The 17,968-nt window shown below is 42.9% G+C and overlaps 3 protein-coding genes across 16 annotated transcripts in view; 2 read left to right on the top strand and 1 right to left on the bottom strand.

Annotated features, from left to right (window-relative positions):
- The first annotated feature begins 1,816 nt into the window (after positions 1–1,816).
- On the top strand, positions 1,817–6,402 carry LOC148714549 (uncharacterized). Of its 4 annotated transcripts, none has more exons than XM_089928737.1 (4): positions 1,817–2,080; positions 2,450–2,527; positions 2,613–2,703; positions 5,471–6,402. In XM_089928737.1, the coding sequence occupies exons 1-4, from the start codon at positions 2,036–2,038 to the stop codon at positions 5,563–5,565; spliced, it is 309 nt and encodes a 102-aa protein (XP_089784863.1). In that variant the 5' UTR covers positions 1,817–2,035; the 3' UTR covers positions 5,566–6,402. The 4 variants fall into 4 exon arrangements, 2 of the variants coding, with proteins under 2 accessions (XP_089784863.1, XP_089784862.1); XR_016399118.1 differs by lacking the exons at positions 1,817–2,080; positions 2,450–2,527; positions 2,613–2,703 and adding exons at positions 2,730–4,583; positions 4,895–5,368 and having other exon boundaries at positions 5,471–5,921; positions 6,031–6,402; XR_016399119.1 differs by lacking the exon at positions 2,613–2,703.
- A 3,320-nt stretch (positions 6,403–9,722) lies between these two features.
- Positions 9,723–11,458, top strand: LOC103706600 (uncharacterized). Its single transcript, XM_008790749.5, has one exon. It carries the CDS (start codon positions 9,829–9,831, stop codon positions 11,221–11,223), a length of 1,395 nt encoding a protein of 464 aa, XP_008788971.3. The 5' UTR covers positions 9,723–9,828; the 3' UTR covers positions 11,224–11,458.
- A 4,013-nt stretch (positions 11,459–15,471) lies between these two features.
- Positions 15,472–17,968, bottom strand: part of PHYLLO (2-oxoglutarate decarboxylase/hydro-lyase/magnesium ion-binding protein) — a 107,373-nt gene continuing 104,876 nt past the window's right edge. For 9 of the 11 annotated variants that reach the window (XM_088715304.1, XM_088715303.1, XM_039132113.2 and 6 more), the window contains 4 exons: positions 17,574–17,873; positions 17,340–17,497; positions 17,004–17,111; positions 15,472–15,971 (listed from right to left, as the gene is read on the bottom strand). In XM_088715304.1, coding sequence (XP_088571430.1) covers positions 15,713–15,971; positions 17,004–17,111; positions 17,340–17,497; positions 17,574–17,873 — 825 coding nt within the window. In that variant the 3' untranslated portion in view covers positions 15,472–15,712. The remainder of the gene's footprint in view (positions 15,972–17,003; positions 17,112–17,339; positions 17,498–17,573; positions 17,874–17,968) is intronic. The other 2 variants (XR_015975074.1, XR_003385634.3) reach the window with 1 other exon arrangement.

A 17,968-nucleotide genomic window follows, 5' to 3' on the forward strand; every position in this document is an offset into this window, starting at 1 on the left:
ATGATTTCAACCATAGTCATGTACCATGCAATCTACAACTACGAAAAAAAGAAAGAAGAATAGAGTTGTGAGCTTTACAACCCAATAAGAATCTCGAATCGGAAGGAAGATGACTCCGGCTGGAAGTCTTTTTCTTCGATTTTTCTCACGTGCCGCGCACGCGAGGCATCGCAGGATCGTGGGCCTGGCTACTCTGAGCCGGCCCACAGCTGACTAGGCAGCTTGGGTCTAGTTGGGCCTGGCCTATTCAGGCCGGCCCACAAGACCACAAATTGGCCTAATCGGGATCGTGCTGGCCCTGGCCACTCCAGGCCGGCCCATGAGCCCCAAAAAAATCTGGCTTATTACAAGAACTCTACCTACAACTACGTGCCTAATCAACAAATATCCGTTGCTACACTTCTTATCCTTTATCAACACCATGATACCATGAGATACCTTTAGAAGAACTTCATTTTGCGCTGAACACCCACAGCCTTTGGAGTCGAGTACACTCAGCAAATCAGATTCCTACACAGCTTCAAGACATACTGCACATCACTCAAGAGAATGTATTACTTCATCAAATATCTGGACTTTTACTGTCCCTACATTATTGAGCTCACAAACTAAATCATCATCCGACTGAATAATACCTTCCTTTACCTCAAAGAAATTGAGTCAATTCCTCCTGGAGCTAACTTATTTAGAACTACTAGAATCCAAAATGCAAGCGCCATCAAAAGTGCCAATACCTTTAGAGACTTTAAGAACCTTTCCAACATCATGTTCCAAAGAATAACCATCATTCTTCTGCTTTAATTTTGTGTGTTGCAAATACAATTATCTGATATAACTAAACTTCTTACAGCGATCATATTGCATGCTGTCGTCATCTCTAGACTTGACTTTTGACTGTGCAATACTATATCTTTTCTCTAATGACCTTCCTTTTCGCTATCAACTCTCCACTTGAAAAACCCATCTAACTAACCATCAATCGAGCATTCTTAGTCAGCAATATCGACACCACTAACACCATCAAGTCAATGCTAAGAGTTCCTGCATCACTGAAGTTCATGATTAGGCCATTGCATGAATAGGGCTAACTGACTGATTGGTGTATCAAACCAATTTAGGTGCTCTTGCAATGAAGCTCTTTCCTGCATCCTTTAAGACATACAATTGTTTTATTTGACATAGATCTTCTCTCATACATACTTCTCCTTTTTTTTTTTCCTCCACAATCTTTTAGAAGTGCTCTCCAAAAAAATATTAAGCATGATCAACTCATAAAGTGCCACATGAAGATTGGCCATCGCAATCTTCTCAACTCTTTTTCACAATGCTAATTAAGTAGTGATCTCTAAGGGAACAATGAACAAGGCCGACTCAATGATACCACTTGTTTGGAAGAAATAGTGAGTTCGTGTCCAATCAAAATGAGGCCTTGATATACGATTGGAACTTAATTCAACTAAAAACTTTAAGCTCTTAATTTTTGGACTCGACCATCTATGTGAATCTCTCTAATCTTTCACTAATAATTATAGGCCGGACTAAACCTCACCTCATAGTGATCCCCCAACCCTCCTGCCGGTCAATCCACTTCAATTCTAGTTTATAAAAATTAGAAACTCCAATCTTTCCCAACCATCGTTCTCGATTGCATCTCTAGGCACCAACCTAACAACTCGTTTGAGCGAACCACTTCAATTCCAGCCGTCCACCTACCAACCGTTCCGCTCCCCGCTCTTCTCGTCACGTGCACGGCACCTGACTTCCTTACCACTAGGAAATTAGACACGGGTGGTTCTATATACACCCCCCCATTGCTAAGGACACCCCCCAAAAACCAAAAAGAAAATACCCAAACTAACCTTTAGTGTAATTACCATATTGCCCTTGAAATTTTCTCAGTACACCCCCCCTCCTCCTCCTCCGTTTCGTTTTGAAAAGAAAAAAAACCTTGCCCCCCTCAAACCCCCCTTAAACCCCTCGATCCATTTACATCGTTTAGGCGATCTTTGAAGGAGATTTAAGCCCCATTCGAAGCATGGACAAGCAACTAGTGATTTGGGACGAAGAATCGGCCGCAAAGGTACGTGTTCCACCTTGTTTCGAAATTTTTTTTTTTCACGGTTCGTGCTCCGTTCGGCACTGGATCGCCGAACAAAAGGCTTCTGTTCGGCTGAACAGTGCCGAACAGAAGCCTTCTGTTCGGCAACCCTCAACCGAACAGAAGCCTTCTGTTCGGCTGCACAGTGCCGAACAGAAGGCTTCTGTCCGGCACTGTGCAGCCGAACAGAAGGGTTCTGTCCGGCTCAGTGCAGCCGAACAGAAGCCTTCTGTTCGGCACTGTGCAGCCGAACAGAAGCCTTCTGGTGCCAAATCACGTGCCGTGCTGAATTTTGTGCCGAACAGATCCTCTGATTCATTAATTCTTGGTGATAAATTATTTTATATGTAGGGCTATGCTACAACCGAATCGAGTATAATTGGATCAGAATTTGTACTGGATTACACAAGCGAATTTACAACTTACCAGGTATTATAATGTATTGTGCAATTTTGTATTAGTTTAGCGAGCTATTTTTACAACTGTGTACTTACATAAATTGTTTAATGTATAGATCTTCAAGAGTAGAGAGGACTTGTGTAATTGGTGTCGTGAAGCTGGGAGGCGAAATGGTTTTGTTGTTGTAATCAAATCATCCGATGCAGGTACCATTTCTAAGAAACTCAGAATTACGTTAGGTTGTGAGAGGGGTGGGACGTACCGAACCAAAAAAGAAAAGCGAATAAAGACTGCCTGTGGGACAAAGAAGTGTGGATGCCCTTTTGCATTAAGAGGAAAGAAATTGGATACTGCGGATGATTGGATATTACTGGTCGTATGTGGAGTGCACAATCATCCCGCTGCAGAGAATCTGGAGGGGCACTCATATGCAGGGAGATTATCTGAGCAGGAGACGGAATTGTTAGTGGATATGTCGAAGAGTTTGGTTCGTCCAAAGGACATATTATCCACATTGAAGGAAAGAGATGCCCTCAATGTTACGACTATCAAGACTATCTACAATGTACGTCAACGGTTTAAGGTTGCAGAGAAAGCCGGGAGGTCTGAAATGCAACATCTATTAGGTAAATTATCAGAGGCTAAATATATTGAGTGGCATAGGAATTGTACTAATACGGATGTTGTGCATGACTTATTTTGGGCACACCCTGGCAGCATTGATTTGTTCCGTGCATTTCCCCGTGTGTTGATAATGGATTGCACGTACAAGACGAATATGTATCGTCTTCCGCTCTTAGAGATTGTGGGGGTGACATCTACTGACATGACATTTTCAATTGCTTTTGTATACTTAAATTCTGAGCGGGAAGAAAGCTATACTTGGGCATTAGAGAGATTGCGCAGTGTCATAGCTGATGATGTTTTGCCTGAGTTGATTGTTACAGATAGAGACTTGGCTTTGATGAATGCAATTCATAGAGTATTTCCTACTGCTAGACATTTATTATGTAGATGGCATATTAGTAGGAATGTTTTGGCCAAGTACAAAAAATTTTTCGAATTGAAGGAGAAATGGGATAAATTTATTATGAGTTGGAATGTACTAGTGCTGTCCTCCACGGAAGACGAGTATAATGATCGCTGGAGTGCACTGCAGAGAGAGTTTGGTACCTATCCAGATGCACTACAGTATGTGTCAGATACTTGGCTGAGCAAATACAAGGAAAGATTTGTTGCGGCGTGGACGGATACATGCAGGCACTACGGAAATGTGACGACAAATAGGTATCACAAATAATGACTCATTTAATTTTAATTTGCCTCAATTGTTATATCTAACTTTCATTTGTTTACTAGGGTCGAGAGTGCACATGCAAAGCTCAAAAAGCAGCTTGGATCAAGCCAAGGAAGTTTCGAGTCATCTTGGACTAGAATACATGGATTGATTGAGTTGCAGCACAGCTCCGTTAAAGCCTCATTGGAGAAGAGTTTATTGGTAGTGCAGCACAACTTCAAGCCAGCTGAATTCAAAGAGTTGCGAGGTTTCATATCTATAAGTGCGTTAAATCATGTCCTCGCCCAATCGAAACGAGCCAATTCAGTTGGGTTTGATGATTCAAATTGTGGGTGCGCTATTCGACGCACACATGGTATACCATGTGCTCACCAGATTGCGCGGTACAGGGTGGAAGGTCGGCCCATTCCTCTCGACTGCATAGATCCTCATTGGAGGAAACTTGATATTCTGCCTACCCCCCCCGTGCAGCCAATTCAGTTGAGTTGTGATGCAGAGTTAGATTTGATTGCGCTACGATTCAAGAAGTTAGATGGGGCTTCTCAATTGCAGATGATCAAGAAGTTACGAGAGATTGCAAGTCCAGATAGTACACCTCTTTTAGAGCCTGCAAAACGGAAGACCGGTTCACGTGGGCGCGCTTCAATGAAGGTTGATACGTCTACTCGACGTGACCCGTCTGCGTTTGAGTTGGTTCTATCTGGACAGGATAGTTATTCACCTGGTGTTGAGAAAGTTACCATCCGCAATCCATCTACTCAGATTCAAAAGAGGCGGCCCAAGCAAAAGGTAAGTACCAAATATTTATTTCCTTACAATAGGTATCACAACGTCTACGGGACGGTCCGTGCCGTGCCGGTATGTGATGTGCCGACACGGGACATGTCGGGACGTGCCGTGCCGAGATGTGCCGATACGGGACATGTCGGGACGTGCCGTGCCGAGATGTGCCGATACGGGACATGTCGGGACGTGCCGTGCCGATACGGGACATGTCGGGACGTGCCGTGCCGTGCCGGTACGGGATGTGCTGAGACGGATAACTATTTGGATATTTCTGCCATTGTTACATATTTTCTATCATTTGATATTATTTGCAGGTTTTTCGTACTAGAGCCCAGTCACATACGCCCATTATCTATATTGATGCTATTCCTTCTGCCTTGAGACCATACATCCAGCATATCAAGGATGTAAAAGCTGATGGGAATTGCGGATTTAGGGCAATAGCTGACTTACTGGGATTTGGAGAAGATGACTGGGTGCGTGTTAGGAAGGATTTATTGCAAGAGTTGCAATGTCATTCGGACCACTATCGCACATTATATGGTGTGGAAGGGACGATTGCTGAGATCACTCATGCATTATCATATTATGATGATTGTCCACCATATGACAGATGGATGACTATGCCGGACATGGGTCATCTTATAGCATCCTGCTATAATGTTGTCCTATACCATCTCTCGTTGCAACAATGTCTGACCTTCCTACCTCTCCGTTCTGTGCCAGTACCTCTTCTATCCCGCAAAGATATCGCTATCGGATTCGTAAATAGAAATCATTTTGTTGAGGTACTACGTTCACAACACTTGCGAATATTTAATTTTGCTTATTAAATTTTGCTTATTTATAATTTTGTAGCTATTAATATTTTCTTATTTCTAATTTTGAAGGTGTTCTTGTTGCCGGGACATCCCGTTCCGCCAGTAGCGACCAACTGGCGAAAATATCATCTTCCTTGTGCTACCGGATGGGAAAATTCATATGAAGCCCGGATTCAACAGTTCAAAGAGAGCATCTCACCTAATGTTATAATTAGCGAGACAGTAGAGTTAGATTGATTGTTTATATATGTACAATTTTTGAAAGTTGTAAACAGATGTAAACATATGAAGACTGTTGTTTCCGTTGAGATTTCAGATGTTAACAGAAACATACTTAAGAGCTGGTGGGAGCAAACAAATCAAACAGGGGAACTAATAGACCTTTCTGATGTACAAGAACTTAACGGTGACAAGCTTGAGCAGATGATTAACACATTTGGTGGGTTTGATCTGGTTATTGGTGGAAGTCCATGTAATAATCTTTCAGGTAGCAACCGCTATAGTCGTGATGGGCTGGAGGGTAAACATTCATCTCTTTTTTATGATTATTTTCGCATCTTAGACCTTGTGAAGTGTATCATGGGGAAGAACTTCTGATTGCACCATCTCACTTTCTTGTTTTTGAGCAGGCATTATCATTTCTTTTGTTGGAAAAGAGGGCTCTGTGATGTTCTTGGTCAGGTGAGCGAAGCGCAAATAGGCTGCGCGCTTTATTTGGGGGAGTGAGAAATTAAGGGGGTGGTAGAGCATCTTTTAAATGTTTGCCTTTGATGATTGAGGCGGATTTTCTGATAAGCAACAGTTATGTTAGCTATGTATTTAAAATGTTGAAAGATCATGAGGATGTTCTCTTTGAACCTTAACTTGCATTGCAGAGTTAGATTGATTGTTTATATATGTACAATTTTTGAAAGTTGTAAATTTTTTTGGGCTCTTAGAGTCATGTACTGTGAAACTCCATCATCAATATAAATCAAAAAATATCTGTCTTCGCATTGTTAGATTGATTGTTATGTGCACTGTTATATTTGTGTAAAATAGAACGAGCCAGGCTTTACAAATATTACACGTAAATGTACCAAAAATATATATTTTTCATTAATATCAAAGGCTTTACAAAGATTACAAAGGCTCCATCATCAATCCCTATGACGCCGTCGTCGACGCGTGTACTGCTGTACGTCCGAATGAGAGGGTGCTGGATCCGAATGAGAGGGTGATGTACTCGGGCCAGGCTTATCACCCAGAAGTAACTGATGCATCTGACAAATAGCATGAAATAGGTGCCCGGCACCTAGTGACGTAGCCTCTGAGGGACCCATCCGTACAATGTCGGTACTGATACCGAGTGCATCTGCATTACGCCGCCGGTGCATGTCAGCATCATCATGACCTCCCCTAGCTCCAGAATGAGTACTCGAGCGCAGATGAGGAGGCTGAACTGCAACGTGCGTGATACGGAGATACCACTCCATGTATCCCGGTACGCTGTCTGATGGCCGGGTAACTGGGTGGCTCCTGCTCGCCTGGCTCAGCACGTGGTCCTCCCACCGCTCCCAAAGCTGATCCATATAGGAGTAATGTATCCGGTACGAGCCTGCTGTGGAACCTCTGTTGGCTCGCGTAGGGGCTAGTGGCGCTCGAGGGATGGTCTGAATACGACCAAACTGTCTAAGAACCCTTTCTGGATGATAGGGTTCTACGATATCAAGGCACTTGATGGAGCCACTAAAAAATGCGATATCAATATATGGGCGATCTCCCCGAAGCCGATGATGGGGATCCCAAATAACCTGCAAAACAAAAGGTCCATTTCAGTTTTATACTATATCGCATATTAAAAGTACTGACAAACACAAGCAAATGGTAATATGATACGTACCTCATCGATGCTCAAAAGGTCCAATGACTCACGTAGAACCACTAAATGGTCCATCGTGGTACGGGATGGAGTACCGGGCATCCAGCGGTGCACGCGGGGACTGGCATCAGTATACTCGAGCGACGGGTGAGGACTGAGTGCTGGAAAATGCTCATAAATCCATGCCTGCAGAAGCGTCATATAACCACTGATCTGTCTCACTGATGACCTCGACGCAATCCCCAACTGCCGATACAAATATGCTAAGGCAGCTGTACCCCAGGCATATGTGCTCACCCTATCCAGATCCCGCAGTAAACACAGATACGCTATAGGCACCCTGGTCCCACTCTTATCAGCAAAGAGTGTGCAGCCTAACAAAAATAACAAATAGGCTCGTGCTGCACACTCTATCCTCTGCTGGCTGTCTCTATCAGATACAGAGTGAAACTGAGTCCTCAGCCACTCCATCCTCACAGACTGACCGCGCGATGACAGTACCTCCTGACGCGCGTCTCCAGCTGACACCCCCAACAACTCCACAAGTAGCTCCTCAGCATCCCGATCACTCATCCTCTCAGGAGAAACTGCTACTGAGGCACCTGCGACAGGAATCCCTAAAATGGCGGATACATCATCCAACGTGATAGTGATCTCGCCAAATGGTATATGGAAGGTGTTCGTCTCGGGCTGCCATCTCTCTACGAAGCCCGAAATCAGAATCTTATCGATGAATCGATAAGAGCACTGTACTAACTCTATGAGGCCCGACTGCCTCAATAGTGCTTTGAACCTGGTATTTGGTTGGTTTGAAGACCACCACTTCCATTCACCAACCTTGGCAGTATGGTTCATGCACTTTAGTGGAGCCCGTTCCTGTAATATAAATGTATAATTACTACTACTTTATAAAACATCAATAAACAAAATATAATGCTATAACAAATAAACAATACCTGTTGCCTCCAGATGGAAGCTGCTATATGCGTCCTGAAACTGATCAGGACGGACTCATCCTCTGGACCTCCTGGACATGGTCCAACGGACTCATCGTCTTCGCCCCTAGCGGGCATATCATCATGCTCTGACTCAGGAGAGGGCGATGGCATATGAGCAGGCTCGGGAGAAGCAATCCTAGCACGACGTCTCCTAGCTGACGCCGTAGGTCTAACTCTGGCGGGACCGGGATCCATGTCTGAAAATATAGAAATTCAATGTTAGGCTATATCAAAGAAAATAATTCAGCACGGCACGCGATTTGGCACCAGAAGCCTTCTGTTCGGCTGCACAGTGCCGAACAGAAGGCTTCTGTTCGGCTGCACAGAGCTGGACAGAACCCTTCTGTTCGGCTGCACAGTGTCGGACAGAAGCCTTCTGTTCGGCACTGTGCAGCCGAACAGAAGGCTTCTGTTCGGCACTGTTCAGCCGAACAGAAGCCTTTTGTTCGGCGATCCAGTGCCGAACAAAAGGGGAGGGGGGGGGGGAGCTACCTCGAGGTGGTCGTGGAGGCGCCGGCGAGGTGCTCGTTGCTCGGGAGATGGCCGGGGAGGTGGTTCCGGGAGAAGCCGGCGAGGTGGTCGGAGATCGGGAGAATGCCGGCGACGAGAGGGAGAAGGGGGAACGGGGGGGTTTTGGGCGTTGGCGAGGTGCACTACACCGACCGGCGACGAGAGGGAGAAGGGGGAGACGGAGGGGGTTTGGCCGCCGGCGAGGTGCTTGAGGCGAGGTTTTTTGGGCGGAAGGGAGAAGCCGGCGGGTGTTTTGGAGGGGAAGAGCGGGGTGGGGGGGGGGGGGTTTGGGGGGTGTAGAGAGCAATTTAGGTGAGGGGGTGGGGAGGGTGGGGGGTAATTTAGGAATTTTTAATTTTTTAGGGGTGTCCTTAGCAAATGGGGGGGTGTAGAGAGTATTTAATTTTTTTTTAATTTTTGGGGGGTGTCCTGAGCAATAGGGGGGGTGTATATAGAACCACCCATTTTTTTTTTTTTCTTTTTTCGCTAAAGCGGGCGATTCATACATAGCGGGTACGAATACACCCTATAGAGTCAGAATACAAAATGTCCCGAAAAGCTCTGGGCATATCTCTCTCCCCAACCCATAGGGTACCACCCGAGTGGCATGCTACATACGATGCGACCCAGTCGGCCGCCCCATTAGCCTCCCGATACACATGCCTAGCCTGTAATATCACTCCCTCCCTCGCCAACATCCAGATGTCACGAAGTAAGGGATGGTCACCCCCATGACTACTCGGGCCCCTACGGATCCAGCTGACCACCGTAGCAGAGTCACCCTCGAGCAGGATCGAGCTCGCGTGGAGCACCCGCCGCGCGTAGGATAGACCCATCCAGGCCGCGCACAGCTCGGGCCCCTGGAACTGAAGAACCACCCATTAGACACCAATGCCCTGAGGCGGCGCCCGCTCTTCTCGTCACGTGCAAGGCACCTGACTTCCTTACCACTCGGAAATTAGAAACCAATGCCCTGACGCGACGCGAGCGGGCGCGTCCATAAACGCGCTCTCGCTCTCTCTCTTGCAATCCCACCTCCCGTCTTTCACAAACCGTTTATGGCGGAGGCTTCCGATCTCTTCCTTCTTCATCTCGAAGAATTTGCTGCCGACGAGATCGACGAGCAAGAAGACCTCCCCGAAACCCTAGATCTGGCCCCCTCCTGGCTCCCGGCCACCGCCTATGGTGGCGCGGCCCGGCGCGCCCTCGTCCCTGATCTCTTCGTCCCCGGATTCTCCCGCGATCCTCCCGATCCAGGCGATTCCCACAAGGATTCCGAGTCCTCCGACGATCACGCCACCCTCGGCCTCGATCTATTTGATCGCTCCTGTGCCCGCCGGATCGGCGCCGCCCTCGCGCCCACCATGGATCTCTTCCCGGAACCGCTCCAATTCCTCGATTATGGGGTTTCCGAGGGCCCTGAGGAGGTGGGATCAGAATACCTCGGGTTGGGGCTAGGGTTAGGGTTGGGATCGGGGTTCGAGGTTCAGGAAGATCTCGACGGCGCGGAGCGGGGGGTCATGATCTCCGATTGGGGAGCTGATGATTTCTTTTTGGGAAGGAGGAGCACTCCATCGGAATCGATCGAGTTTTCCAGGGCTCGTCCTGTTGATTCCGAGGGCCTGAGGATCGTTGGGTTCGATTCGGATTCAGATTCGGATGAGCAGATCGTCGCCATGGGTGATGAGCAGATTATTGCCATCGGCGATGGTGGCGAATCCCAGGATCGGATCAACGACGATCTTGGCCTTCCCCTATGCTGGGACCGCCTTCAACTGGAGGAGCAAAGGAGGGACCTGAACATAGAACTGGAATGGGAGGAGGTGGACGACCGGCTCGAAGAGAGGGATGTTGTTAGTATTACGGTCGGTGGCAATGACGAGAGTTCCACTGAGGTCAGAGAATTCAACCATGACGAAGCAGAACAGGAGGAAGACGTAGCCAGGAATATTGAATGGGAGGTTCTTTTGGCTGTGAATAATTTGGGAAGGAACGGTTTGGACCCAGACGATGTGGAATCCTATTTTGTCGATGATCATGAGGGCTTTGTCTACACCTCGGATTATGAGGCCTATGAGGTCTTGTTTGGGCAATTTGCTGACCATGATAGCTCTCTCAAGGGTAGTCCTCCGGCAGCCAAATCAGTCATCGAGAAGCTCCCATTGATCGTGGTGATGAAAGAAGATGTTGATAACAATAACAATGTTTGTGCAGTATGTAAAGATAGGATTTTGGTAGAGGAAAAAGTGAGGCAGCTTCCATGCTCCCACCATTATCATGATGAGTGTATTTTGCCATGGCTTGGTATTCGGAACACATGCCCCCTTTGTCGGTTTGAGTTGCCGACGGATGATCCGGAATATGAGAAGTGGAAGGCACGGAGGGCTGGTAGTAGTGTTTTCGAGGAAGATTCTCGGGTCAGGTATGAGTTTGAAATATTACCTGAAGCTTAGAACTCATAAGCAGGCAGTACTGTTTTTGTTGATGGCAAGGTGGATATGATTTTCTGATGCTGTTGTATTAGGGTTATAAAAATTTACTGTTTTTTATTTAGAAACAGTGTAGCCGCAATCAGACTTTTTGTTGGAAGTTACCAATGGGTCATTGGCGAATTGGATATTTAAGACATTGCTTTATATCAATACCATTCTGAATAAATGTCATTGCTATGTAAGGTTGTTACTGTTACATCATATAAATTTATTTATTTATTGTTGTTGTTATGTGACAAGGCTTAGTGGTTAGGATTAACGTTCACTGTAGCTGCAATCCAGCCAAACAAAGTGTGCATGCTTGATGTTTTTATATATATGTTGATAAATTGGTTATAGGAGATTCTTCATGAGAATTTCATTTGAAACCACTCTTGCAGCTTGGTCTCATGCTTGATATGGCCTCACTCTGTTTTATTTTCCATTCTTTGCACCAAGGATTATTTATCCTGTAGTTCTATTCATTAAATAGCAGTTTGAAGTGCTACACAAACTTTGTTGGTAGTTTTTAGGAATAGGTAAATGCGCTGTGATGATTGATTAATTGGAGGTGGTACTGCTAAATCAATTGCTTATTTTGATCTTCATGTCCTTCAGAAATTAGATTTTATACTCCATTATGTATATATGGTATTCTTTCAATGAGGAGGTAAAGCCAAAATTGGTAATTTTTGTTGTGCATGCACGTTTTATGTGGTGAAAGCTGAAGATTACAGATAACTCTTCTTAGTAATCGCATGAAGGCTTTATCCTTTTCTTGTGATATAGTTAACATACTCTTGCATTGATGATTTTTCTTGATCGTCATATATTAGTTGGCAATTGTAAGAAAAAAAATCTTATTTTTCTCAATTATCATATATTAGCTGGCAATTCTGAGGAAAAAATCTTACTCTTTTGAACTTTTGAGTAAAATGGTTTTGACTCACACTACAAGGTATAACCAAATCTTTGGTGAGGCTTCTCTTCCTGCACCTCTCCCCCTTCCTACTTTGGCTTTGGCTGATGGTCGTTGAGTTAATAGTCATCATAGTCACATCACTTTCGTATTTGCTAGCATGATGATGGTGAATGAACTCATTCTGAGTGGGAATTCTTGAGCTAACCGGTCACATTAACAAGACATATCCTTTTTCTTTTGGTTCATTTTTCTTTTCCCACTTCTGCAAACAGTGTAACTTCACTGCTGATATTAGCCGCTATTTAGGTTTCAGAATTGGCAATCTTTAAATATCTTTTCAGATCCAGCAACACTTGTTGAGCTATTTTTGAGGAATTTTACATACTTATCATTTGACATTTTAGATTTCTTGTAAGTCTATATTGAACTCTGGCTGTGCAACGAGTCAACCTCATGTTATGGAGATAAGATTATATGCACCTCTCAGTAGATGTAAATATTAATGTCTTCTAGAATTTTTATGGTCTTTAACTATTGATTCTGCTTCATACTATTGCTTCCTATCAAAGTGAAGACTACATAACGGTGAACTTCAAATATTTTACTGCATCATTCCCTTTATCCTCAACCAGAGATTCCCTCATAGGGTTCTTATATAGCATGCCAATCATGCTCACAGCTCCTAGCCATAACATGCTTTTCATCTATTTTTTTTTTTTCAATTAAACTAAATCTATGCTTTCTTGAATGTACTAACTATTGTCACCGGACATCAGTGTCAACATGTTCCTTACTGCATCATGCCCTTATGACTCTCTTTATGCCACTCTTCCATTTGCAGGATCTGAAAGAAAAATCATAATCTGGCATGGCCATCATCACTCGGTATGATTTTCTTTTCTGCAGTGATTTTTTGTTGGAACATGCATAAAATATAATAACAATCACCTAAACTACTAACTCAACATATTTCCCAAAGTACTCAGCCATTAGGACACAATAGAAGTTTGTTATTGATAAAGTTGAAATTCTTCTTTTCTTTTTCCATATATCTTTGAAACTATCATTTATCACAAGGGAAATCCATATATACTTATTGAATGAATTTAGTTCGAATTTTAGACTTCCGATCTACGAATATATGTTATTGTATAGAATAGGCTTCTTCTGCAATGACTCGTCCCAACTTTTGTATACATTATCCAACAATGTAGTTTTACCATCTTCAGTTTATGCATAATCCGACAATATAGTGTTAATATCTTCGATTTTGCATCTTGTTATTGCATTTTGTCATACGTGCATCTCCAATATAGGAAATGTATTTATTGGATTACCTCTTACTGGTATGGTGTTAAAATTTGTTATTGCTTTTGCTTTCTGAATATGTGCGCCCATGCTTGTTACATGTTTTTCTCATCTTCTTGGGAACACATTCTGGATGAGGGGCGAACTTCGCACTGGAAATGAGTACTGGACTTCTGTATACAGTAGTTCTTTGGAAAGTGTGAAAACTTTCAGCCTCATTTGATGTGTATACAGCAAGTCTTTTTATCTAGATAATCCAAAATGCCGAACCCGAAACCCTAAATCAGTTCAGTGATGATACGATCTTGTGTTCCAGGGCACAATGAGTTAATAGTTTGCAATCGTAGAACTGGCAGCTAGCTGGTTTGCTTGACATTGTAGAAACACAGAAGTTTCCCCTATGCAGGGGAAGGAGGTTTCCTCTCGTCCCGATGCAGATGCCGGCAGACAAGAAGCTGGTGCATGCTACAAACTTGTACTCTAGGGTTGGGGGAGGAGGTATTGTGTGGGTTTCTTGTTGTAGGTTTGCTGTTAACTCCAGTTTGCTCCTTGCAGTACAAGCAGGTTTCTGGATTCATGTCACAGTTCCTTTTTATTGCACCCCCGCATGCACTGCACCCTTGCTCAGGTGAAGGTAACACATACATGCGGCTAGTGTATTCTTTTTAGAAGTAAAAATTTTGTCGTATCATTACCAGATGATAGTATGGTCACCAAGATTATGTAGACGAGCAGTTACCTGTTCTATTTCCGAGAGGTGACTCTCTCTCTCTCTCTCTATACCAAGCTTCCTGCCGTCTGAAGCTCATCCATGGTCTCACATCAAATTTTCGGATTTTAAAAATACCAAAATGCCAGCATTGGTGCACTACTAAGGCAGGCTTCGGCTTTATAGTAGTACCTTTAGAATAAGAAAGATAAAAAAATGGCATTTCAGTGGCTCTGTAGCCCCAATTAACCAAACCACAAGCTGGTCTTCCTTTACAATAACAGCAAGAATCAACTGGGGGAAAAAAAAAGGAAAGAACCCGACAAACCACATAATCAGCGTAGGATGCTCCTCATGGGTGCTCCATCAAAGATTACATTTGTTTTTTTTTTTTTCCTGTTATTCCTTTCTTTTACAAAAAAAATCCACGGAAGATGCAGGGGGCATCAAATTCCTTTCCTCAATTATTTTCTAAGAATTGAGTGCAAGCATCTTGACTTACACAAATATTTGATAGAGGAACCTAGCTGGTGATCTATTTAGTGGACTCCTCTAAATACATTGGTATTATCTTCATCCAAAAAAAAAGAGCTACCTTGAAGCTGTTCTTTGGATTCATTGACCCTATACCATGTACTGAATACGTAACCAATAAGGAACTTAATACATGCCCTTCTATTTCTTGACAGCTTATCGAACCCATTCCAATTACTTCACTTCACTTGATACCTGCCATGCCATGCTTGCTGGAGCATTAAATGCTTCCTTTAAGGATCTACCTGGATGCTTCCTTTGACCATCATAATTGCACGAATTCAACATTTCTTAAGACCACTATAATTACTTCGGTGCAAATCGAGGTGCTCTGGACCTGCCTCCCGATAGAGCATCCTTTGAAGATAATATCAGGTGGCTTACTGTGTACTACTAGTGACAGAATAACGCTACAGGTGAAACATACCTCCCCTTGGTCTAGCTCTAATGAAGAGATGGACAATCAAGAAAAAAAATGCTCAGGGATGCTTCTTGAGTGCCTAAAGTTCCTCAGGGCCATAAACTGCGGATTTGGCAACTAGATATCCATGAGTTGCACCACCTACCCCGTGATGCATAGCAGGAAAACTATTTACGCACAGAACAGAGCCCTCTAGCATTACTCTCCAAACAATGGCCCAACCCCTCAAAAATAGCAACCTAATGAATCTGCTAGCTTTTCACCACATCCATTGGTAACCTGGGGGCCTGCCGCACAGAAAGGATTGCGTTTCAGAAAGGATAACACATATTACCATATTACAAACTATACAAGATGCTTTTATTATTCAAAATCCAGAAACTAATAGAAAATTGGAACCATCCCTTCCAGTGTCAGTTTAGCGCCACCATTGTCTTGCTTTGACTGTTGATATTGCTAGTTTTGACGACATTAACAATAGAGCATGCGAAAGATAAGATGATGATACAGAGTCGAAGTAAAACAAATTAAGCACCCGCTCATCGTGGGGTTGAGAAATTTTGCTGGAACCAGTGCACTATAGTTTGTCAAAGTTTGTTATGAACTTCCTGACAGCATTGATCACTGGGAGAGGGTTCTCCAAATGAACAGCATGGCCACAGTCTGGAACTATAACCACTTTGGACAACTGTTCTCTTGGAATGTGATCTTTACCTTCGGAGCATGTCCTGATTTCACTGCACATTTGCTTAGAAATGTCTCTGAACTTTATATCCTTGTCTCCGGCAATGAAGAGAAGAGGCTTCTGGCAGTGCTTCAAGTCTTCCCACAAAGACCTATCATGACAGTGATATTATGGAAATCAGTTCATCACTATCCTTAGTTCCAAATGAATGGAAGATTGGAACTCATGATGCAAACAGTAGCCTGGCTCCATTGATATTTTGATAAAAAGGTCGACTTTGAAACTCACTGGAATGACAATCACTCTTGCAGTATGTTAGACAATCCTTCTAGATAAGTTGACCAGGCAAGTGAAAGTTTCAAGTAAAAGAGTTCATTTTTTTTTTTGGAAACAAGAAGAAATAAGATCCATATGCTACAAATTTCTTAGTAACATGGTTCCCAGCAATTCCATGACAATTTTATGAAATGCAAGGAAGGCAGATCAAACCATTGATGCTGTGGATACAGAAGCGAAAAATTAATTAAAACTTGATTTCTTAGTAATATCGCTGCTTTCTCTGGAGTTTTCTTAAACAAAAACTTAATTTAGCTTTTTTTAACAAGGCATGCTAGTGATATTAGCTATACAAATCGAAATCAATATACTGCAGAACTCTTCCACTAAATAACAGAAGAGGAATAACCATTCGGGCAATAAAGGGGCTAACCTTGTGTTACTAGTCCGTAATATTTTTGCTAAGTACACTTTTCAACTTCAGACTTGAACTGTAGGTTGAAAAAACAAAAAGTCTATAACCTGGTCAAAAGATGAGCTCAACATTGAAGAGAATAATTTTAAAGAAGTATACACATTACAAATTAAATTAATATATTGCAGGAGTCTTCCATTAACAGAAGGAAAGACCATCTGGGCAATAAAAGGACTAACATTACGTTACTATTATCTTAGTATTTTCTGCAAGCACACTTTTCAACTTCAGGCTTGATATTGTAGGTTAAAAATATTTATAAGCTGGAGAGAATTGTCATCTACATTGAAGATGGTAAGTTTGGAAAAATGGCCACATGTATATATGGAATATTATATTATTAAATTAAAAAAGTCCATTTATTGTGAATAATGAACCAAGTTTGTTGATAGAATTTAAGGAAGAAGATGTGACAGGAGATGGTAAACTTACATTTGCTTTCCAATGCTCAAGTCAGAGAGAACTTTCGCAAGAGCCTGGATGTCACTATGCTTTGCACGATTTCTGACTATTTCGTTGAAATGTGGATGATCTCTCAAGCTGTAAATAAGAAGATTTATACACTTGCTAGATTACTGATACAATCAAGGGTATAAGGATATCAGTGCATGGTTCTGTGTTTTCATTTCTTGTCCATTATAATAAGTGAACACAAAAAAAAACATTATTGATTTGCACCATTAAGATACTAAAATTTTTGATCCTACTTGTCTTATTCATACTTAAGATGCATAATAAAATTCCAATATGATATTATCAGGTAATCACCTTTTCCATAGACTGCCTGCATACCATATATGCAGAAAATCTTGCAGACCATGTGCTAATAGGAAGTGAGCTCTTGCTTCATCTTGTGCACTACGAATTCTTCTAGCTGCCTTATCCCTTAATCCTGGACTTCCTGATATTATAACAGCTCCATTGATCTTTGTGATTGCAATTATGTTAGTTTTCAATATAAAAAAGAAGGTTACAACAAAGACTTCCATGCAATCATAATACCTTTTCATTGTATTTCAATGTCATATACAGTGCAATCCTAGCACCCATTGAATATCCGATAAGAATGACACCTCCAGAGGTAATATCACAGATTAACTTCATTAATATATCTGCAACTGATTCAACTGAGATGTTCAGCTTTTGCTTTGAGCTCTTATCCATATGCCATTGCACCTGAGATTCCCCGTGGCCAGGAAGATCAATAGAAATGCATCGTGCAGCGGGTGATATAGCCTTCATTATCGGAACCCAGTCTTGACTTGCACCCAGAAAGCCATGAAGATAGATAACTACTTGCTTCTGCATCAATTCAGTCCATTCATGATATAGTTTAGACTTAAGAGTATCCTAGTCAGATAGATGTTGCAATAGAATAGTCAAAATTCAATAAAACA

Source organism: Phoenix dactylifera, chromosome 2, assembly GCF_051530095.1.
Source record: "Phoenix dactylifera cultivar Ajwa chromosome 2, Ajwa_hap1_PhDact_Kaust_v1.1, whole genome shotgun sequence".
In the NCBI taxonomy this organism is placed as follows: domain Eukaryota; kingdom Viridiplantae; phylum Streptophyta; class Magnoliopsida; order Arecales; family Arecaceae; genus Phoenix; species Phoenix dactylifera.

Coding starts and splice junctions, on each gene's coding strand:
- LOC148714549 (XM_089928736.1), top strand. CDS start 4,347: ATGATCAAGAAGTTACGAGAGATTGCAAGTCCAGATAGTACACCTCTT. Junction 4,584..4,894: donor AGAGGCGGCCCAAGCAAAAG/GTAAGTACCAAA, acceptor TATTATTTGCAG/GTTTTTCGTACTAGAGCCCA. Junction 5,369..5,470: donor ATAGAAATCATTTTGTTGAG/GTACTACGTTCA, acceptor CTAATTTTGAAG/GTGTTCTTGTTGCCGGGACA.
- LOC103706600 (XM_008790749.5), top strand. CDS start 9,829: ATGGCGGAGGCTTCCGATCTCTTCCTTCTTCATCTCGAAGAATTTGCT.